The 24,494-nt window shown below is 36.9% G+C and overlaps 1 protein-coding gene across 8 annotated transcripts in view; it reads left to right on the top strand.

Moving 5' to 3' along the window:
• The window catches only part of LOC106673537 (protein bric-a-brac 1-like), a 512,464-nt gene that overhangs the window by 165,322 nt on the left and 322,648 nt on the right, over positions 1 to 24,494 (top strand). For 6 of the 8 annotated variants that reach the window (XM_014405753.2, XM_014405817.2, XM_014405927.2 and 3 more), the window contains exon 2: positions 12,638 to 12,694. The exons of the other annotated variants lie outside the window; for them this stretch is intronic. In XM_014405753.2, coding sequence (XP_014261239.1) covers positions 12,638 to 12,694 — 57 coding nt within the window. The remainder of the gene's footprint in view (positions 1 to 12,637; positions 12,695 to 24,494) is intronic. 8 annotated transcript variants of the gene reach the window in all.

Here is a 24,494-nt window from a genome sequence, read left to right as displayed (position 1 = left end):
CACAGGCCGTACCACATATCAATTCGAGCTAATAAATACATTCAATCACATAGGCTCAACGAAAGAAACTTTTAATTCTTTGTATGTGTGCTATGATTTGATAAATGAAATGGAGCGCCCAGCATTTTTTTTTTTTTTTTTTTTTTTTTTTTGCAATGTGAATAATAGGGGAATGTTTGAGCATAGGTATATTTAAACATTGACGCTAATACATACATTCAATCGAATAGACTTAATGGAATAAAACCCTTGATCGTCAACAACTACAATAACTCGCCGCTAATAATAATAAGTATCCCTACTCGCTCCCTGTAGTGAGCCAACGCATTACCCCATTCAGTATAAAATGTAACCTTAAAATTTACTATTTCGTGATCTGAAAAGTTATTGTAAACAAATTGGGCAACATGCAAAGTATGCTAAAGGAATAAACTTAATCTTTTATAAAATCAAAATTGTTTTGAAATCTCATAAAAATATTTTTTCATATTCAATTTTATTTAACGCTAGCTTGTTTGGCAAGTTATTTCTGTTCCTGCTGAAAAACTAGTGCGATTCACACATCGTGTGGCACTCTTACTCGCTCCCTACAAGGAGCCAAGGCAATACACGCTTCAATTTTGTAATTCCCAATCGTTACAGATGAATGTAAATTTTTAAGAATTTACTTTTTGTATATCTAAAGAATTCTTTTAAAAATATAAATAGTGTTTAAAAATTGAGCAATAGGAAAATATTCTGTTTTGAAATCACAAAGAAATTTTTTCATTTTCGATGTCATTTTAATAATCAAGCACAGTTCTCAAATTGGCGGGCATCCCTATTCTCTCCCTATATGGAGTCAAGGAATTACACTCAATCAATTATGGTAAACCCCGATTCGTTAAGAAAAAATACAAAAATTCAGTTTATGTATCTACTTTTGGGATATCTAAAAAATTACTTTAAGCAAATTAAAGAAGGAAAATGCTTCTTCTTTTTGTTTGTAAATGTCAGAGAATTTTTCCCCGTCTTTAGTTCTTTGTTAATGGTTTGGAGTTTGTCGAGTTTCTTGATCCCTGGTGCTGCTCATACTCGCTCTCTATTTGAAACCAAGGCATGAAACTCTTCAATTATACGGGACATGTACAAGTTTTAGTATGTAATTTTAGTATTTAAATGCAATTTTAAGAAGGCCAGTTTTTAAAGCGATTTGAGGTGAATGTTATCCGGTCCAGGGAAGCAGGATCGATCCACCGGCTCCAATCAGAGAATATCAATAAGACTTGTGATCATTTTATTTTGTTGTTTCATAGACGCCAATAAATACAATAATACAGCCGCCCCCGGAGGCTGCCAAAGTTATATCTCATTCTTTCTCTCATGTTGTTTTTCAGGGAATAACTACCCTCTCTCGAGGGTGATTGGCTTAATGAATAACGGGGCCTACAGATAAAGTTAAACCTAAATAAACTTTAACCCCGCCCCTCTCCTCGCCCCACACGGCTCCCCGAACCTCCTCGCGTTAATTTAATTCGGGCGCCCAAGTCGATGCCAACGACAACATAATAGAATCCCAAAACACAACTTCAAACTCGGCGGCTCCAAGTTAAATTGTTTAATTCATTCTCGGCGGGGGTTGGATTGGAGGGCGTACTCGCTTCACCTCGATAGTGACTGGGCCGAGTCTAATCAAATATAGCTCAACAATAAAACAGCTCTTCCGTATTCTTTTTTCCACTGGATGTTAGAGAAAGCCTATTTACTCCCTTTTCCGAACTTGTGCCCTGACTTAATCTCATCTGTTCTCCTTCCACGGATTTCTTTTATTTTTTTTAAACCTCATCAGCAAATTTCTGTTTTTTCTTTGTCGATTTCGATTCTTCGTGTAAAGTTACAGGTTTTAAGTGGAAGAAAATTTGTTATATTGAATTCAAGAGCGTGACGTTAGAATGTAGAGGGGTAGTAAAGCGTCGAGCACACACGGAAGTCGCGTTAATTCTTTATGACTGCCTTTGATTGTTCGATTCACCGTTTCCACGTGCTACGTTACAACGCAGAATTAGCAAAGTACGTTTATCCCCGACGATAAAAATCTTTTAATTTATCGCCAAGGTCATATTCATATTCCTAGAGTTGGTCGAAAACAATTACAATGGTCGGATAATAACCCAGTCATTAAAAGTACGGAAATATGTTCGTGCTTCACCTTTCTGTATAGAAAACGTTTTTCCTTGTTTTCATAAAACTAAGATCGATATTCGTCGGTTATCCTATTTGATATTAATAGGAAATTACCGGTTGGCGTTCAATTTTACTAAATTAAATAATCCAATATTCAACAATTAATTACTTGTCGACTCAACTCGACTATGGTCGACGAATAATAAACCCTATTCATTATCTAAAATTTCAAACGCATGTCATAGCCTTTTTCAATCGTCGCAAGAATTTTATTCTGCTAAATAATTTTGCATTCATTTAAGTGAATTATGACTTTTTTCTAAATTTATTTTGAAACGAAGAGCGAAATAAATTCAAAAAGTGCGTGAAATGATCAAACATAAGACAAGGTTTATAAAAATAGAAGATCACTGAAGTGTTTAGCATTAAAGATGTGAAAAACCGCTCTTCTTAAGGATCGGATCAAAACCGCTCAAAGAGAAATGAATCAGCTCTTTTTCGTGGCACATTCCTAGACACAGGACAACTGAAACCTATGGTCGTCAAATTCGGCGCTCCCCAACCTTTTCCACCCGTATGCTCCTTTTTGATGACTTCTTGTGCTTATAACTTGCCCCTTTTTGATTGCGGACAAGATACTAGCATCAATCGACAAACTTTTGACGTGGAATCCCATCTCAAGAGGTTAAGACATGACACCGGGATCTTTCACGACTTTTTGATATACGCTCTGGCTTAAATAATTATATTTAATTATATATTAAACCATTGAACATGGGAGGATCACGGTAGACAATTGTAGATAGGAAAAGCCGCTCTTTTTAAGGATCGGATCAAAACCGCTCAAAGAGAAATGAATCAGCTCTTTTTCATGGTTCACCTCTCGCTCTCACCAAATTTATCATACCAATAATTCTATGCGTAAACTTTGACGGGTTTTGTTAATTTCCGTTTGCCAGCGCCAGGGCCAATCGTAAATCTGAATTAGACTTTCTGTTATAAGAAAGAAATAATGAACTATTAAACTTTTTTCTATTATTGCTAATAATAAATTTAAATAAAAAAAACAAAAGAAGAAGGTTGAACAGTTCTTCATTCCGTTCACATAACGTACAACAACTTTGTAATTTTATTACCTGTATTTTGTTAACGAGGAATAAAACAAAAATCAAAATATTTGAACAAGTAAAAGTGCATATATAATCGAAATAAATATTTTTATTAAACATAAAACAAAACGGAATTGACTTTTTTTGAAATCCGCCAGACTCAACTGTAAACATTGTGATTGCTTGTACAACTGGGTATAACCTATAAATAAATAAAGAGCACGATTCGTAGATGGCTCCCCGAGAACCTGAGCCGGAAACAAGGAATCGTCCTTACGCGTTTAGGAATAGGCCATACACGGTTGACACACGGGCACCTGCTCTTGGGCCAAAGCCCGCGCAGGTGCCCTTTATGCAGAGAAAGGTTGCTCGATGTGTCCCACATACTGGAAACATGCCATGCCTTGGCTCCATACAGGGAACGTGTAGGCATGCCATCCAATCTGAAGAAGGTACTCGAGCACTGCAGCGAGTTTTAGGGTCCCCTGTTCCGCTTTTTAGGGGAAATGATTTTTTTTTATTGTATATAGTATGTCTCATGTGTTGTGTGTCTATATGTTTTGTCTGAGTGCATGTATTTATTAGCGTTAATGGCGAGGGGTGAGGGTGAAATATAACATCATCATCGCCCCTCGAACGTTGAGAGCATATGAGTATGTGTTCGGCGTCGAGGGCGGAATATTTATAAAAGTACTCCATCGACCCCAATCTAGTTTAGTTTGAGTATAGGTCGGTGTAGGACCAAACGAAATGAGGTATTGTATGGAAGTATTTATGTATATGAATGTATTTATCTGTATGAATGTAGTGTTTGTAAATAGAATACTGACTTAGCTTGGGGCTGAAATGACCTAGATGTCGGAAGCCCTAATAAAAAAAGAAAAAAAAAGCTAGAGAATGATCCATGCTGGAAAGTTGGATCAAGGAGCAGTGAAACTTGAACGGACGATAATTCAGAAAGGCCACTCCGGTCAGCCTGGAGAGAGAAAAACTGCAGGGGCTGAGCTGTACGTACTTCATTTTTTCAGAACGATTCATCCGTCGCTTAGTAAATTAAGTTAACTGAGCGCGCGAGACCCAATCTGCTTCTTAATATGCACAAAGGATGGCAGAAGAAAGAGGTTTACGATTTGCACCGATTTTTTCCAGCTGATCGATACTGTTCTGTCCAATGACACAATTTCTTGACAGCTTTTTCCAGCCTCATGTAATTTTGATGAAAATCGTACAGAAAAATGTTGACAACTGAGTAAAATTTTTTCACCTTTTACAACTTTTTCTCGAGTTGCAATATATTCGCACTTTCAATGGGGCTGCGTTGGCGAGTGGTTGGACCGTCCGTTTTCTGCAACGCTGGCGGTCCTGGTTCGAATCCCGGTATAGCCCATGTATTTTTAATTGTGAATAATGTAGAAAAAGTATTAAAAAGTGGTTCTGACAAATCGCCGCGACATCGTACGGCTAGTTGGTTAAACCCTCCGACTGTTCGTAAAAGAGCATAAATCCAACTTTCCAGTAGAACGTTTTTGTGACGTCACTTGTCATGGTTAGAGATCATACCCATTTGTGTTGGGCCAAAAATTAATTGCAATATGGAATCCTCAGATATGTGAGCATTTAAGAATTGGTTTGTCTTCATAAATTATTTTTCTAAAGAGATTTCCTAAAATAAAACCCATTCATTTATTTAAAACAAGGATGGTGTAAGTAATTTTTAAGAAAATAAAACGAATGTTTTTCAGTAACATTTTTTCATAAAGGTGTAATAAATGTGACGATATTATCGTTTTAGGGTTGAATGTTTTTTGAGTAGAAGACCCGGTTTACCGAGTGGACGATGGTAATCATCCCCCTCTATGTTTCATCGGAGTGGCCGGTTTTGTTCAATTGGGCATGAAAGTATAAAGGGTTTCGCGATGTTAAAAATTCCCATTTCACGGAATGGTGAACTATGATTGATCCCGAAGCGAGTGGAGAATGAATTCTTCAGGAGCGTTCGTCATATATGCCCTGTATTCTTAATACTCTGGAAGATGATTAAAGTGCAATATTCAGAAGGATATGGATTGTGGGATGAAAGTTTCATACGGGTCAGGCGGCAAGTATAAAAATTAAATCGTTATCCAGGCTTTTTTTGTACTAACAAGGCCGGAGGTGGCCTGGTGGAAGAAGTTTCAAAAGGATCTAGTAACCGCTTTGACGACTAAAAAGAAATATAACTTGAGAAAGAGAGAGAGAGAGTGAGAGTGAGAGAGAAAAGAGGAATTAGTCTCAAGAACTCGGCTGTATTGTGCTTCGGATTCATTATATCCCTGTTTCTCCCTCTTTATTTGATTATCAGTTTAGAGAAGTTTTTAAGATTTTTTGATAAATGAATCCCCTTCAGTCTTTACAGCAGTTATTATCCACGACGTACAATGTACCTTTGTTTAAAAGTGAGGACGATGAAAAAGATTTTTTTTCATTTTTAGTATCTTTTTTCTTACTTCGTTGTGAACAGAGCCGGTGCTACAAACATCCAATATCAGGTGATAACAGGAAATTGCTGAATTTTATGTAATCCCATAAACTAGGAAGAAAAATCTCTGGTGAATCCATATCATAATTTTTTAATTACATTTTGCTTTCTTTATATTAAAAATAAAATCTTAATGAGTTAAATGAAAAATAATTCAAAAAAAGTTTGATTTCAAAACTGTTTTCCTCAGTAATACACGCAATTTCCGAATCATCTGAAGAATAACAGTAAATAGAGAACGTTTTAAAGAAAATAAGTTCTTTGTTAGTCCATTGTGCTAATTTTAAGTTTTAAAAGCGTACTATTTCCATATAAAATCAGATTATAAAGATCTTATCCTGAACGATTGAAATTAAACATTTTAATTTTTCCCACGCCCATAAACTCAGAGATAAAAAGGGGTTGATGTACAGTTGGAAAATTGAGGGCGATAAACAAACGCCTCACCCCTTCACGGCATCTAATGGGTGTCGTGTATAACATTAAAGTTGCACACGTTGAACAATGTTGCAATATTGAGGACGGCGTGCAACGAGAGCTCATATCGATTAAAACAAACACGCTGTACAACTAAATCGGCTTCGTTTTCAGGCCCTATTTACTCGCCGGCTTTTTCCAAGCTACCTCTCGTCGATTTCCGATAAACTTTATAAAAAATATATATTTACATGTTTATTTTACGGACTCTGCACCGACCAATTAATGGGAGAAGGTGTTAAATCGGTGGGAATAAATTGGCACGGCCAATATTTAGGGACGACGCTGTTATCCTCGCCTCCGGTCCTATACTTTTACCGTGTTTTCCCCCTTTTAGAAATTTTTAAGTTTTCGACCTCTAGAGGTCATCTTTTATTCATGACTCTTGCCTGCCAGTTTTTTCGTCCATATTTGTTTTCAATGAATTTTCGTTACAAAATCCAATGTTCGTGAAAGCTTATAACGTAAGTAATGACACGTGCATTCGTCCTTGATTGATTAATGACGATTGATTTTTATAAGACCAAAAGGCATATATATATATATATATATATATATACACGCGCGCGCGTGCGTGTACAGAGTTGAGACATTATCCCTTATCGCAGTCCATCGTCAATTCCAGCTTTTGTAATTTACAATAATTTACCTACAGGCCTGGAGAATCACCCACTCCGAGTGTTGACAGTCCAGGGTGAGCCACCGAGATTGGGCTCCAGGGGCGATCTGGCCATTTCAGCTTCCAACACAATCAATTCCTAAATTCATTCATTCTCTTACTCATTATTAAACACATTCTTATAATCTTATAAATAACCGATGGGGTACTGAATATTCCGCCATCCGCTCTCAAACTACTAATTCACTCAGAACCGGGTACCCAGATCCCCGCCGTGCTCAAGCATAATTCTTATATTGGGCAGCATTCCTACACGATCTCTATACGATGCCAATGAATCGCACCCTTCAATTCGGTGGGACACATCGAGCAACCTTTCTCTGCATGCCAGACAGCTTTGGCCCACAAAAAAGTGTCCGCGTGTCAACCTCGCATGGCCTATTCTTAATCGGGTAAAGAATAACCCTTTTACCACGAGTCAGGTCCTCGGAGAGCCAACTATCCATAGTGCTCTTGATACGCCACAGCTTTTCTGCCGAACCGGCCCTGATGTCCTGTATTAATTATTGGTGATATTTGTTTTTTTTTTAATTTTTTGGTCTTTGTCGGGCTTGGTATTTTGTTCTATGCTCTTTTGCTCAAATGCCGTATAAATCTGTTTTCTCGTAACCGTCTTTTGTTTTCTAATCTACATATTATAATTCTACTTATTATATTATTGATGTATTGATTGCAATATTAAGTAATAAATGTTATACTTTGTCAAGTCATCATTTTACTCTAGTCATTATTGTAGAGAAACGCTTTTTAGTCGCCAAGTGAGATAAGGTGAAGGGGAGCGGTCAGGATGTCGCTCGGGGAAACGTTCCCATCATCAGAAACTTTTTCGCCTGTACGATGGAGTGTTCTGCTCAAAATTTATCAATTTCGAAAATTATTGGCATTTTTATTTGGTTATTAATTCGTCACTTTTATTGAGATAATTTATAGGCTAATTTTAAATATTATGAAAGAAAAAATTAAATTAAATTTAAGAATTTTTTAATCGGATTCTTTTAATGTGTAAACACTTCAATAATGAGTGTTTAGATTTTTTTTTTATTAATCGCGTAATAGAAGGAATTTTTGTCTTGAACTGTCGAGATTTATGTACGGTTTGCTTCGAGAAAATAAAACTATCCCGTGCAAAAAAAAAAAAAGAAAGAATAAGTCTCATCGTGATATTACGTGACAGGGATAAATTCCGGAAGAGAATAAAGGGCAGGGTGTTGGTTTACGTCTTCCCCGAGAGAGGCCTTTTTCGAGCCCGAGAACAGGATACTCCTGTGGGAATATCGGCAACCACTTGTTACTGCAGTGGGACGAAGGGTGGGAAAGGGAAGAGAGATAAATTGTGTCAAGGCTCGGTGGAAAGGTCAGGGTCTCTCGGTAAAGGGAACCTACCCTGTCCATTCATCCCCTACTACAAGGGATACAACAACCCACCCCGGGCACGCCACCGGATTTTCCTCTCTACAAGCGTGAGAGAGAGGGCTGGATGAGACGGGAAAGACAGTGTAGAAAGGGCAAAACGTTTACTACGTTCATTCATCCTTTGTATATATTTTTAGAATATAATGAAATCCCGGCAACCTCCCCCCCCCGCCAATGTTCGGTTTTCCGCTCCGATTCGCCTACACGTTCCTTAATTAATACATTTTATCGGAGGTGTTATATTTATGTGCTCGACGTGGCTTTTATTGTGGATTTTTCAATTGGCTATCGCTTCCTGTATCTCTTTTGTTTTAAACTGGCCCATCACTTTTACACCAATTTGTTCTGTTATACCTCTAAATTTTACGCTTCACCGACCTAATTAAAATCATCTGCCATTTTGATATTAACTGTCTAGGTTTCCTGAATTTTCACTCGACAAATCTACAAGCTAAAACTCTTCAAGTTTTATGTAATTTTATGTACCTACATTCAAATTCAAATTGCATAAATAGGCAAAGTAGTGATAAGACAACTAGGGGCACGATTTTCCATTTTGTTAAACCACGTAACTATTCTTATTTTGTTGTGACAATCGGATTTGGCTGGCTTTCCTCAATTTATAAATATGGCCAGGCTAAATATAATTCACCTAAATCTGTAGAAATATTTCTGTACTAGTGTTATAATTGGAGGAGATATTTCGGCCCAAAACAATTCATAATGATACGGTACTCGACAATTTTTTTTTAAATTCTTAATTAGCAGATAAATAGAAGAAGCGAAAGTCATTCACAACAAGAATAAATGAAAACTAATTAATTAAAATTCTTTTATCTGGACGATTTTTTTTTATTATAATGCAATATATCAAGCCTAGATCTTTTTTTTCTATTTTAACACTTTTTTATTTGTTTAATTTAATTTACAGTATATTACAATTACCTACAACCGGCTAATAAGTAAGAGTGAGTGTATAAAATGAATACTCCTAAGGGGTCTTTTTTTTAACGAAGTTCGCAACAGCAGAGCTGGTGTTTTTGAAAATTAGCCCATTTGTAATTATGTCTGAATCATGTTCCTATCGTTACTCATGGGTGTTGAGACCCTTGAGGATGTTTATCGTCCGGACTTATCCCTGAGGGGACTTCGCAGACGCCCGTTCTCAAAGAGAACACCAGAAAGATTATACATGCGTGGACTTGTCACATCCCTTGGCTAGCGAAGTGGTGCAATGCTATCCAAGTTCAGAAGTGCCCTGAAAAGGGCACATCCATACATGTGCCTTGAAAAATGCCTTTCAGCCGTGCCACCCCCAAAGAGGTAGAGAAGGCACTCTATCTCCGGCTCCGGTTGGCCTCTATCCCCAGCTAAGTTACATTTGTTTACAAACCACGACCACCGCGAATCTAGCCTCAATTAGTAGAACCGCTTGGATACTCTACTCCCGTGGTTCAGTATTATTTTTAAGGTGGGACAGATCGCCCACCCGGGATTTCATACGAACTCCCTACTGATACACCCGTTGCCTGAGGGATGCGGTTTCAGTAAACCAGGAAGCCTCTGCCAAAGCAGTGGTGGAAGGGGGAGGGAAAAAGAAAGGGGTAAGAAAGGATAGGGAAGGTAATAGGGAATTTTGCCTCCATCTTTGGTTACCCCCAGGCACCAGGGTTGGTGGTCGGACTTTGCCTGGGCCCACAAGGAAGGTGTCCCAAGTAGTCAACTCCTGAACCATTGCGGTCCCCCCCCCCGATTCCTAGTGGTTCTCTACTTAATTTAGTTTAGTTTAACTGCAAAGACGATCCCGCGGGCATCGTCTTTTCAGTCAGCGAGGAGAGTTAGAGGAAATTTGTTTCATCTCTGAAGTATTTGATGATGTGGAATATTGTCAAATTGTTCATTTTTTTTTTGGAAATACAAACAAAGTCAAAAGAAAACTGTTGGGAGGTTGTAGAAACGTTTGGCTGAACCCCACACTTGTCCGCAGTTGGATTTCATTGAAGTAGACCGGAGGAGGGATGTACTTGAGATGAAGGTTATGTGAGTGTATTTTTCTGGGTTAAATTTTATTTTTTGAAGTAAGAATGGTTCAGAGTGACTTGAAAAGATAGCTGTAACATCTGCAAAGGTGATATGATGATGGGAAAGGAGGTCAGCTTATACACCTGGTACACTACGGGGTCCAGAACACTGCCCTGAGGCACACTGGCAATGGGAAAACGCCGACACTTCAATGATACGGATGTACCCCTGAGATTCAAATGATCTCTAGTATTTATTTGTTGAGTTTTTTCTTGACATGAATCTAGGAACGTTGACCCGTGAGAATCGAAACAAAAAATTGAAAACGCGGAACGGAAAAACCGCCCAGACTTATTTTTAAACAAGGACCCCCAAGTATCGCCGTGAAAATGGAAGCAATTAATCTCTGGCAAATCAGATTTGGACCCGGCCCGGTCCCAGGACGTTAATTGATCCGCCGCCACTGACAGAATTGGCAAAATAAAACGGGTACATTTTACGTAATGCCGGTAATGGCGGGGTGTCAGATCACGTTGGCTCACGGCTATTCCATCATCATCATCCGCTGATTGCATGAACTAATTTCACATTAATCACTACTATTAATTAGTTGTTTGAAACTAATTACAGTCCGCCTAGCTAAAATTGCAACGCGTCGATAGGAGATGTTGCCCCGTGGATTTGGAGGGATGCGAAAGGGGTTCGACCTCGTGGGTGGGTGGTTGGTGAGGGGGGAATTGCATCAAAACGATTGGGGAACGTCGCTTCATCACGTCAAATAATTACTACGAGATAGACTAAATCCCCATGAGCAATAAAATATTAAATTTTTATTGCTCTTTTTTTCTGTTTTATTTTAAAAAGAAAAATATTTGCACTATTCTCGACTCATCTTCTTTCTTTTCTGATATGGTTTAAGGTTAAAAAAAATTCAGCTTTTTAACGAGGGGTGAGGACATCATGACCAATATAGGTTAATCCTGCAATATCCTTAATTTTAAAGTTCTCCTTAAGTTCTTAATCAAATATTATAAATTTTGTAAACCAAATAGCGTGAATTCTATGATGTTATGGATAATAAAATCGTTTACAAAACGGAAAAAATTGGGAATAGTACAGAAATGAAAGGACAAGTAAATTTAACAGTTTCGAGCTCCCTTGTATCTTCTTCTTCCTGGTAATTTTTGCACAGGTTTGTTTCTACTGCTCCGAGTACATTTGCGTCCAGAGTCTGAAGTCCATCGGTCTATCATTCCAGTCCTAACACATCCTAGGTTTATGAGTTCTATCATTAGTTGCTGCGATGTTCTATGAATGAACTTTTGCGCATTTTTCTGTCCTGAAATGCATTTGCATTGATCCAAGGACTAGACTTATTGTATAATGGACCTAAATTTTTGGCAATAAGGTATGCCGGTTCAGGGCCGATAGGTATCCTGGTTGGATATTCTTTCACCAATTTTTAGGCTTCCTCGTAGCCTTTCTGCCCTGATACCCAAGCAAAGGTCATTTTGTTGATTCTACGATGCCTTACAGGTTTTATTGTCCTGATGCAATGCAAACTCTGGACTCCACTATCGAAGAGGTTGTTAAGCTAACACGTGAAAAAAATTTATCCTTAAGTTCTTGAGTGTACAAAAGCTCAGATAACTGGAAATGATTGGTCAAAACATCAAATATATGAAGTACATCGTCACTTACTTATCATATATACAATAAACAAAGACCAAAATGACAAAAAGCTCAAGGAAAAATGTTACCGGTTTTTTTGTCCTTTTAAAGTGGAGAAGATCGTGCCAAATTGGAAACGTAATGAACACATCGTAACTTTCAAACACTGGATCTTTGGAATTAAAGAATAACATATTGACACGCTAAAGTTCTGTACTCCCGTGGAAAACGCTTTTCGCTTGAATAAAACGTTTTTCGTTATTTACGCGCAAGGGGATTTTGAGGCGGCGGGAGGAGGCGGAAAAGTGAGTTTCTCTCATAAAAATAGGAAAAATATTTGGTAAAGTTACAAGGGGAAAAGTTTGAGCGACGACTTCCTTTTAGCTCCCCCTTTTTCTTTCGAGTGCTGCCGAACGACGAGACTGCGCTTATTTGTTTAACCTGTGCCTAGACTGCACGCTTTTCCCTCTCACTTTAAATATATATTTCAACTGATTATTTTATTTGTTTTAATTTATTTTTTATTTTGTTACTTTTATTCGGCCTTTTATTAACGATGATTTTTTTACTGGCGGATCGACGCAGGTGGCGGAAGATTTGAAAAGGCAGTGGAGCTCATGGGGTGCCAGTATGCAAGATAAGGTGAGTCACAACATAGACAAAGTTATCTATGGGGGTGGATTTGCACGCTTCCAAGCCCACCAACTTAACTTCCATGTCGGAAGCCGGAATCAAAGCGGCGAATGTCGTGACGACCGACGAGGCGGCTAATCCCGGCTTACGAAACGAACATTAACACAAATCTCTAACCTAACAAAATAAAAAAGAACGAGAGAGAGAGAGAGAGAGAGAGAGAGTGAGTGAGAGAGAGAGAGAGTGAGTAAGAGATATTTAGCTTCATATAACAAATCAGCGAATAAACAGAAAAAAACGTCAAAAAAACAGGTGAATCTACATCTTCAGAATAATATCAAACTAATGATGTCATCGTTGATTTTGCCTTCTTTAAAAAAATATTTTTAGAAAATCAATATTTACAATGTTCACAATAGTTTACTAAAACTGATTCTGAAAAAACGAGTGTTTTTGTGTGAGGATTTTTTTACACATAATCATTTGTAAAGAGGTGTAACGGCCTTGGAGAAAACTTTAACTTAAGTGTGCCGCGAAACCCAAATAAGGTGTTTAAGTTAACTCAAGTCCCAGGTCTGAGCAAGAGTCGGGAGGGTCGCTTCCGCTGCTGAAACTCCCAAGTCCCTTTTATCCTCGGGCAGTCCAAATTAATGAGAATATGGCTGGTAGAAGAAGCAGCTCAAAATGAATCCGAAATGTATTTACAAAGAAATTTTTTTTACCTATTTATTTTACTAGAAGCGTTTACCTACAAATACATACAGAACAAATGCAAAAACCACATTTTTAAATAAATACGTTAATTAGTTTAAAAAACAAACAAATAAACTGAAAAAATTCCGTGCTTCGAGGGAGATTGGCAAGAATACTCAGCCTAATATTTTTTGACCTAGTATCACCCAAAAATTTCGTTGAAATCGGTGATCACGTCCAAACGTACATCAAGCGTTTCTGTTTCTCGCCATCTTCTAAACTGAATTTTCGTTAAAGGTCTTTCTTTGTATGTGTAACTTTTACAGTAGTTTAAAACCTTTTAAACCACGCCCCACATCATTAACCTGGTTTTGGTAAATAATTTTAACTCGAAGATACAACATAAAACTTTTGAGGTTGATTTTATCATTATTTTACTCACTTGTAATACATAATATGTAATCGTTGTTTACATAGGATGAAAAATAAAATACTTAGCTTTTCGTCGGTTGTAAAAACCTTGAATTTGGCTAAAATCCATAGGGTTTATGAATTTTTAAGTGGAACACCGGATATCCAAAAAACGAAAACTCCCGAATCAAGTCCAAATTCTATTTTTTTGTGATGAAAATTATCCTGGATCGAAGTCACGATAGCTCAAGTGTAGAGCAGCGACGTATCTAGCCGAAGATCGTGGGTTCGAATCCCGCTCGTGCCATTGACTTTTTTAGCTCAACTAAAAACCTTAATTAATTGTAATATTGGTCAAGCGGACCACGAAATTAGTTGACATGATGCTAACAATTATATTTATGATCAATTTTCAGTAAAAGCTAACAAAAATAAACCGCTTGTAAGTTGTTTGTTTTGTAACTATAAAACTAAAAAAAAATTCCATTTTACAATAAAAAAAATTAATAAATATACATTAATTCTTTCGCCATCCAAAAATAATTATAAATTAAAATTTAATTTTCTTATCTAATTAACGAACAAAACAAGATTCTTTCTTGTGAATAGGTATTTTTCTGAACGTATGTTCGAACCGCTCGTGTCATTGGCTTTTTCATTTCAACCAATACCTCACATAAAAAGAATAATTAATTGAAAGAAGTAGTTTGGTTAATAGACCACAAAATTTAATGGAGTTAAAACTACATTGCGCCAACAGACTGAAGCGAATACAATTTTATTTATGACCTTCACAAATTCCTCATGAAAAACCACTAAACTCCTAAGTAAGTAAACTAAAAATAGTAAACGTAATTCGAGTCATATTGGAGGACTTAACGTCCAATTACCCGTTTGGTGTGTGACGAAGGAACCATTTCACAATATATTTTTCATACGATTATCAATTAAAATTCATGAGCTGTGAGGATTCGAACTCAGAACTGCTACCGAGGCAAATACTGTCGAACACGCTAACCACTCGGCCACCGCGATTTTTTTTTCTATAAGGATGTTTTTGTTTGTACTTGTTTATAACAAAATATAAGTATATATAATTTTTGTATAGTTTGACCATTTACTATCTTAGCCTGTCTCTCGCGTTCTTTGGTTGCAATTCGCTTTAAGCCAATAGAATTTTCACTTCACATTCATTTATTTTTTTGTAGATCTTTGTACATCCACATCAGGCTTGAATCTCTAAATAAGTTGCATTCATAGTTAATTATTCTAGAGAATTTTGAACAGGAAGGATTTTATAGAAGTTGGATGCTTCGGCTAAGTACCATATTTCCATTTGCTCCACGCAATAAAAAATGCCAATATATTTTTAATCAGTGATCAAAGTGTTAAAAATTTTTGAATAGAGGTTCGATTTGTTTCGTATTAAAGACCTTTAATAAACACTACAAATTTTGTTATTATAGGGTCATTCGGGATGTTGGTGTTACCCTGAAATACAAATTAATTAAATCAGACCAATACATTTCTTTTGTTATTTCTGACCTATACTAATACTCTCATACTTTCACCTATCCTATAAAGTAGTACTGTGTTTGCCGTTAGGATACAAGTTAGGTATAAATATGTCGGCACGAATTGAAGCGTGTCATTCTTTGTTATTATTTTTCGAGTGCATAGAAATCATTTTGAATATGAATTTTGCGTTTTAACTAACTTTTGGCATCTAACAATTTTACACAAAACAAAACCATAAGAAACAACAAGCCTTCAAAGACTGTTATAACTGTATTTTTAGTTCTACTAGACGGAAAAATTAACATTTAACATGACAAGAAAAAAAGGGACGTTCACAATTTTACTGGATATTTCTCGACTTGAGTTAACAGGAGTTAACATTTACCAAACATCGTGAATACTCCATATGTTATGTTTCCTTTGTAAAGTACTAAGTCATACATTAAAAGTATATTTTCAATGTAGAAGTTATAAATCAAAGCTAGCTTTTCTTGAAAACGCCAAGGCAAAAAGTCAAAAGTAACCTCCCTCCAGAAAAGAAGCCATTTTTCTTTTAAATATATATAATGCCATTTGGGAGGGGGGAAATACGGAGAAAGAGGAAAATGTTTTTCCCATGAAGTCCGGCACATTATTAATATATATTAAAAATCATTTGTTCCCCCGGCATAAAAATGAAATATATTCAACTTCAAACAGAGAGCACGGAAACACAAAGAATTACGCGAATGTAATACTGTTTAATTTCGTTTCCGAGAAGGGTTCAAAATTGATTTTCCGATTGGTTCATAGGAACGGGGCTCGACTTATAAATTGAGAAGTGAAAACACAGTCATCAGTCGTCACAATACTGACGACTCAGAATAACTCAGGTTTGCAAATGATTTGAATTTTGCCATCCGTCAATTATAGGAAATAAATGTGCCCTACAAAAATTGACATTTAAAAAAAACACCCACGCAACAAATAGCCAATTTCAATAGACAAAAACCTGTTATTTGGAATAAAAAAGGCTAGTCCAATATTCGATCCGAGGGCGGCCTACAACACACCATCAGATTCTTAATCGCCCCTTTTCGTCAAGTAGAAAGTTGAGATAAAATAACAACTAAACTTTTTAGTAACAAAGTTAATGTACATAAACTTTGGACTATAGTTTCACACTGAGGATATTTTGCCATGGGTAAAGCAAGTATTTTAAAAATTAGTTTTTTCTTGGGATCTATGTTTGGTCTTCCTATTCTCGCTATTTTGCTTTGGACATTACAAAATAACCATATAAGAAAAAACATAACTTTATGGTACTTTTTGATCATTCTTGTCTGGCTATCATCCCCCCATGTTTAAAAAAAATTTAGTATGACAGAAGCGTTTCGACATTTATTCATCTTCAGTGAGACAGTGTGATTATCTGTCGACTTTGTTCTTTAAAGACAATAAATCCGTTTCATAACATAGCAAAATAAGTCCTTTCATCCATTATTCATCACCTTTAAGCAAAAAGTACTGCTGATGATTGCGAGAAGGCGAGACGAGTCCTATAAACATCAAGGATAAGCTATCCAAAATGACCGGAAACGGCCGAAGTATTTAAAAGGGATGGATACGGACACCAATTTTAATGAAATTTTTCTTGGTAGTGTTTGAGCGTGGATTCTACGAGCCGAAAATTTATTATTATTTTTCTTATAAATAATTTAAATAATAATTTTTAATGCGGTTTTCTGTATTTCTTCTGTATATATTTATAAGTTATTATATACATCAGTCTATTGTTTTGTTATATAAGTAAGAAAATAATAAGCAGGATTGTATAAAATACGAGTACATATATAAAAAGTTGCAAAACCGAAAAAACGTTCAGAGTAAAGCAGACAAGAAAAATTGTTATAGAAAAAATTCCATCATATTTATTTTAAGCACTTTGTAAACCCATTAAATTTGAAAAATGACAAAAAAGAATACGAAAGGTTGTAGGTTGAGATGTGGAGTTGGTGTCCGAGTGGATCGAAGTCACGATAGCTCAAGAGCAGCGGCGTATTGAGCCGATGGTCGTGGGTTCGAATCCCGCTCGAAACACTAGCTTTTTTCATTTCAATCAATACCTAACATAAAAATAATAATTTGTAGTTTTAACGTTATACATCCACCGGAAGATAAGATAAATTATCCTACATGACTAATGTGAGAGACATGGTACAAGTAAAGATGTACAGAAAAGTACAAACCGTTGTGTTAAGCCTCAATTTTCCAGCATTATTACATCGTATTGTAATAATGCTACTTTAAGCTTTATTCCCTTGCGATTGTTTTCGAGAGCGGCGATCGTCGGCCGTTGCGTGCTCGAGTCCCTCGTGCCGATTATTCGACGGGATAAGGGGTAAGAAGAGGAGATCCCTCGGGATAAGATAATTCGACAACCCCGTTTAAATCGTCGATCACATAGTTGTTGCTCAAATAGTTGAGCACGTCCCGAGGCTTAGCGGGGCATTGTGCTCGGCCTTCCCAAAACATAATATTATCCTGAGCAAATACGAACGCGGATCAAACGCCCGGGCATTCTAATGTGTAATATTCTAGAGTAATATTGGTTATGTTTGCTCAGGCCACGTATATAGCCGAGCGTTCGGAGATTAGTAGCGATTAGAGTCTCTTAAGCAAACCCAAGGCTCTCCCGGCAATTGTAGAACGTGATATTACACTCCTAGAAATGTTTATTGAATTACTTCCCTTTTCGAACCAGAAGACACGCGCCAGCAACTGAGATTGTCACCGATATAAATCACTTATCTAAAGATTTTTCCTTTTATCGTTTATCGGCTATACTTATCGGTTTTGAACAAATATTGATACTACAGTGTTTCATTAATACGCACACCTTTCTTCTCTCTGTCGCAATTTTGTTTTTACATTTATGTTTTTATATATATTGGTATCGGCATATTTTTATCTAGTTTTGTTCATACCATAACCCTCAAAAATATACCTTATTGAGAGAGAATTGGTTATCATTTTAAATTTCCCATTCGTGATCTTCACGAACTAGATGTAAAAACGAAAGACTATCGATTTCTTTTTTAAATATTTAATTTAAGTTGCTTGATTTGTGTCTTTAAAGATCCACCTGTCCTTAAGACTTATTGAATACACTGATATTTACAGAGATTTAAATTTCCAGTATTTGGATTCATATAGGCTCAAATACGCACATGTACGTACATATAGACATGTGCCGACTTAAGCCTATTCGCTTGTTGTAGTCCGCCGGAGATTCCAGCTTTTGCTAATTACAGTAAATTGCCGGCAGACTTGAATCACACTGGATCACACTTCGGATGTTGGCTGTCCGGGGCAGACCTCAATCTTATCCATCCAGCTACGTTGGGCTCCCGGTGCTATCAGCAGCATGAAAATTCAGCACGCAACGCCTGCAGTTCTAAACTCATTCGTGCTCATTCTTAACTACATTCACTCTTATTTACATATCATTCATTAAATTAGTTTGATGGAGTACTAGATATTCCTCCAACAGCCTTCATATTACAATTAACCTAATTGAGGGTCCATGAGGTACTCGATAATCATCGACTCTCTCACATCACACATTCGCTAATAAACATTCTCAACGGAATGTATTTATAACACAACTAGTATTACTCTGGGCTATACAACTACCCCGTTTTTTCCAAGAATCGGAACAGGTGACTCAAATACTCGCTCAAGCCCAATTCACAAATCGGGTAGTATTCTCGCACGCTCTCTGTATGGAGCCAAGGAATTACACCCTTCGATTAGGTGCGACACATTGAGCAACCTTTCTCTCCATGCCGGACTCAAAATCGAGCTTTGACGGAAACGTAAGTGTCCGTATGTCAAAGGTTGCTCGCTGAGTCTCAAAAGTTTCAGGGTGTAATTACATGGCTACATATAGAGAGCGTGAAGGAATGAGAATCGTGCTTGAGCACGGCAGCGAGTATCTGGGTCCCCTGTGCCTATTTTTGAAGAAAACAGGGTTGTTTTATTGCATATAATACTGATACCTTTATGACCCTAGCGTGTGTTGAGTGTAAACGTATTTATTAGCGTGAATGAGTATTGGCTAGAAGGCCGATGGCGGAATATTGAGTACACTATCTTTCCTCTCAAGTTGGTTAGTTGTATGATAGGTGTAAAGAGTGATGGAAAAATATCGCTTCTCCACCATCCTGATTGAATATAAGAAAGATAGTAAGAATGAGTGAGAGGATGAATGGGTTAATCGGATTTAGGAACTGTTTGATTTGGGGGCTGAAAAGGCCTTGCTGGTGGTAGCCCCTGGAGCCCCGACGGTGTTCTGATACCGGATTGCCTACACCCGGGGCGGGTGTTCTCGTGGCCTGCCGGTAATTTATTTGAAATTACATGAACTGGAATTGCCGATGAACTGCGAGAAATGATATGTATAGTATGTATATGCATGTGCAAATTTTAGCTTATAGAAACCAGTAATCAGTATTCCCCCAGTATAAGAACTTCCATTTTTGTTATACCGTTCAATTGCACAATTAAAAAATAAGTTGGTGGGCACCGAAAAGGACTGGTCAAACGGCTACATCATTCCATTCTTCTATTAATTTTTCAAAATCCAGCGGTTCAGAAAATTATAGAAAACTCTACCAAGAAAAACCTCCTGAATACAAGCATATAACCTCTGAAATCATTCGATTCTTCACTAAAAAAACAAACAAAAAAACACTGTACTAAAGAATTCACTTTCACTTACAACACAAGTTTTTCATTATAAAAATGATCCCAATAAACCTAACCTCCTATATCAATCCTATTGCCCAAACCCCTTTCCTTTAGTAGGAAAAATTCTCGAGAAGCACAAGCTATACGTGCAATATCTTTCTCTCTTGAGCAGGAATTACTCGGGTGCTTTCATTGGCCTTACACCCACCTTTGCTAGGGGGAGTTTTCTATGAAGCTCATGAGCATTCTTCATGCTCCGTCATACCTGACTGACTCTTAATTGTCGAGATACGGGTGTACGTACACGGCTGAGCTATCTACCCATCCAAACCTTTGCAGATGATACTGCTATAGACTCACCTTATCAACTTGGAACCTTGGCCGAAAAAGTGACTATTAAAAATAAATATACGACTAAATCCAATCACCTATATCATTTGATGTGATATGACGGCACCATTGACTTCGTCAGACATCCTTTCCTACAGTTAACAACGTCCGCTACCATTGGCTGTTCATCGGCGAAAGACCTGTAGTCCATTTGAAAGATTAGAAAAAGGCAGGAAATGACTGTTCGTTGCAAAACCTCTTCTAGCCAAACTATCAAAACTGACAACAATAAACAACTGATACAAACGACATAAACCCCTAGATGTTTCAATATAAAATTCTCCGGAAAATAGTAAACACTCTTTTCTACTTACCCAATTACACAACCCATAAATAACCTTTACGTTCTTTTTGTGATGTCATGAAATCTTGGTGTACAAATCATTATCTCTTAATCCTACGCTTAACATCTTAATATTCCTCCCAGAACGGTAATGCGGCCTCATGACCTGTTGGATAGTAGGAAGTAGTCCAGAAAGGTCATCACTTGGTAAATCGTCACACTCTAGTGTATGAAAGTATTGGTTTTAGATATTTTTTTAAAAAATAACGGAGACAAACTTTATTTTTTTCGCTACTTTTTAATTTAAAAAAAAGCACTTATATATTGCAATATATTAAGGATAAGTGAACTTGAAAGTACCGTTTTTATCGTGAGTTCGCGTTCATTAAAATAACAAGCTGTTATCGGTTTGCGGTTACCAGGCTTCGAATAAGACGTTAACATTTTAAAGGTTGATATTGGCTTCATTAAACTTATTTGACATTAGTTTTCCCCCTACATTGAAGTCATAAAAAAATACATTAAAATGTTATAACTTTAACTGAATTTTATGGTAAATGCTTACGTCCTTTTACAACAGGATATAATAAAAGTTAAACGCTAGAACCCTATCTCTCCCTTAATGTACCGAATAAAATTTTAACGTATTTAATACAATGTCGGTTTTATTACGTTGTTATTAGATTATCCATACAAAGTTTCTTTTTCCTCGGAAATTTAACATTTTTCAATTACCGCCTCGGCAGAGCTCGGTGGACGGGCGGCTTTTCCCGCGTAATTATAAAGGGAAAATTTTTATAAATTAACTAACTCTTTAATATAACCATTATCATACAAATTATCAGAGATTTTTTGTTAATACTTTTCGTCTTTTAGGCCTGATTAAAAATAATTGAAAAAGAAGTTTGCGGTCTTAACTTTATGCATTAAAGTTGGTGAGAAACATTTAATTTTTATGGGGATTTTTTTACGAATGCTTAATATTTAAAAGTCCCTTCTTCTTTATTTGTATAAAAGCGTAAAAATATAAAAATAAAGTCGAAGTGGTAAAAACACAATCCGTTGACGTCGATAACAAACTTCTTCGCCCTGGAAAATATTTCTTGAATGAATGTTTTATCCTAAATTTCTGTTAATTATTCAACGTCGCTTTCGAGAAATATTTTTGTAATAAAAAAATCACAAAATACTATACAAAATCGTACGCTTATTTCGCCTCTTTACCCGATTCATGTTGGTATCTTGCAGGGTAGCGTACTCGGTTCCCTTCTATACGCAATTTACACGGATAATCTATCCACTCACCCTGACACATTATTTTTTACCTTTATCGATGACAGATCAGTACTCACTCCTGTCGTCCATCTTAGGTTGTGAATTGTGTGTTTAGATGTGTAGTTACGTCGGCAGTGTAGATGGTGTAAAGTATTCGACTTACGATTCTTCCTTTTGATACGCCAGCTTTGTGATGAAAAATCGATGTCCATTTTCATTTCAAACCATCGATCCGAGAGAAAGGACTTCAGGATGTTTTCTAGAGCCGAGGATATCGTGTCGACTACACTGAAACACTTCTGAACAGTAGAATGGAGAGGTGGGAATCCAAATTATTGGATAGAATTAAGTTTTCAAAGTCAAATATGGAAATTAGTCTTTTGATGAGCGACGTTTAAAGATTTTGGATGAAATAGGAAAGAGGCTTTTGGCGGTTTGTGCGATTTGGTATTTTTAAGTTATTCATTATTACATTTTAAATAATTGCTTTTTTGGGTAGTTAGATATCCTTCCAAAAGGCGGAAAATCGGAGGTATGACTGTGGGGTGAATGGCTTATGAGGTAAAGCAAAATAGAGAGGGAAATCAAGAAATCATGAAATTTGTGAAGCACTTCGTAGTGTTTTGAACCTTCAATTCTTCACAAAGAAACCTTTCAAAGATCGTGGAATGTATCAGGAAGTAACGGACGTCCTCTTATTCGTCTTTTGAGGTTATCCCATAAATGTTCGATGGGGTTCTAGTATGGAGAACGGGCAGCCCAAGCTAGAACCGTGATGTTATGCTGTTGAAGGTACGTTTGTGCTATGCGAGCGTCATGTGGACGGGCATTGTCGTGCATTAGAATAGTAGCGTAATAATTGTTGCTGATTTCATCGAGGATAGCCATGCATGATGTTCCAAAATTTCATCCACATAGCGAGTGGACGTCAAAGACCCTCCACAACTACCATCTCTGTGCGACTCCCATTGAAATTCCCTTCCGTTCCACACCATCTCTGGGCTACGTTGAAAACATAGGCTGTAGGAAAAATTACAAGCTTCCAGCCTTTCATTTCGCCTTTTCCACACTCTTTCACGCCATCTGGAGAACGTAGAGCAAATCTACACTCAGCTATAAAAAGTACAGTAGACCAATCGTCCAAAGACCAATGAGACCTGTGTTCTCAAGCAAATGGGAACCGTGCAATTCTGTGAGCTCTGGTCAATTCTGGTCATCTTGGGCGAAAAGCCATCACTCCATACTGATTTAATCTTCTTCCAGCAGGGCGTTTTCAAATTTGGACACCTCGAACTTCCTGGAGCTGATGAATCGCTTGAACAAGAGTAAGGTGCCGGTTTGGCAAATTACTCAAAGTCCAAAAACTGTCATCCAGTTCTCTTACCCTAGGGTTTCCTATGGTAGGACCAAATTTCTCGAAAACGTCTAACGCCTTCTTGCAGTGTTTCGTAGGGAAATCTGAAGGCGATAGCCGCATACCTGATGAACGTCCGTCATCAATACCACACCACGGTCATTATCCTGAGCACCAAGTGGCATTATTAAGTTTAAAAATTTAAATTAATAAAACAAAGATGAAAACTAAACAGTGTATTGCTTCAAAATTTAAATGAGACTGAATAAACATTTTAAATTCTGTAAAAAGTAAACATAGAAAAATCATTTATACTTGTTTTGGATTAAGGAATAAGTGCGTTTATCTCTAATTGATATTCCCATTTTAAAACATAGAATAAAAATATTTATCGATAAAAATAATGAGACAAATTGAGGACAGAATTTTCTTTTATCGAGAAAATTAAAAAAAAAATGAATTGGATGGAATATTTTCCAGTCGGTGTATAATGATAATTACCGATTATTTTTTCTTTAATTCCCTTTTTTAAATAAAAAGATGAAGTTTTAAAGGGGTATGACAATAAACAGTGAAAAGACCGTCTACAGAAAAATCTATACATTTAAAAGTAAATAAAGATGATAGCCTAGTTACTTTCAATTGGGTTTGATTGAAAAATGGCACAGGGCCTCTACAATATGAGAATAATACGAATTACGGCCAAATTGTTTTAAATAGGCTGCCTGTCTGATGACAAGTAAGAAAATGAAAAATGAAAATAAGAAAAACAGCAATACAAAATACAAGAACAATTGATACCTTCTAATTGTTTTACAGGTGAGAGAAAATAGAGTAGTGGCTGGCAAGGTAAAGCTGTGAAATGGGAAGGGTCAAAAGGTAAAAAGACAACCGTGATAACAAATTAATTCGGGTACATTAAATTAGATTACAAAATAAGTCTGTGCTTGGGAAATCGGTGCCGAGAGGAAATTTAATTTTAATTCCGAGTGTCAGGGGGGCTTTTACAACGGAAACGGTCTCGTTGACGGTACGGGAGCGGACAAGGTGGACCGACCGCAATTAACGGGGTCTTGGCGAAGGGCGCGGGGTTGAAAAGGGCCGTGCTCAGCCCGCTCACCTCCGCCCCCAAAACCACACCTGCCCCTCACAAC

This window comes from Cimex lectularius, unplaced genomic scaffold (genome assembly GCF_000648675.2).
Source record: "Cimex lectularius strain Harlan isolate CLEC.00 unplaced genomic scaffold, Clec_2.1 scaffold1, whole genome shotgun sequence".
NCBI classification, from domain to species: domain Eukaryota; kingdom Metazoa; phylum Arthropoda; class Insecta; order Hemiptera; family Cimicidae; genus Cimex; species Cimex lectularius.
Note: the sequence above shows the minus strand (reverse complement) of the source record. Positions and strands in the feature narration are given on the sequence as shown.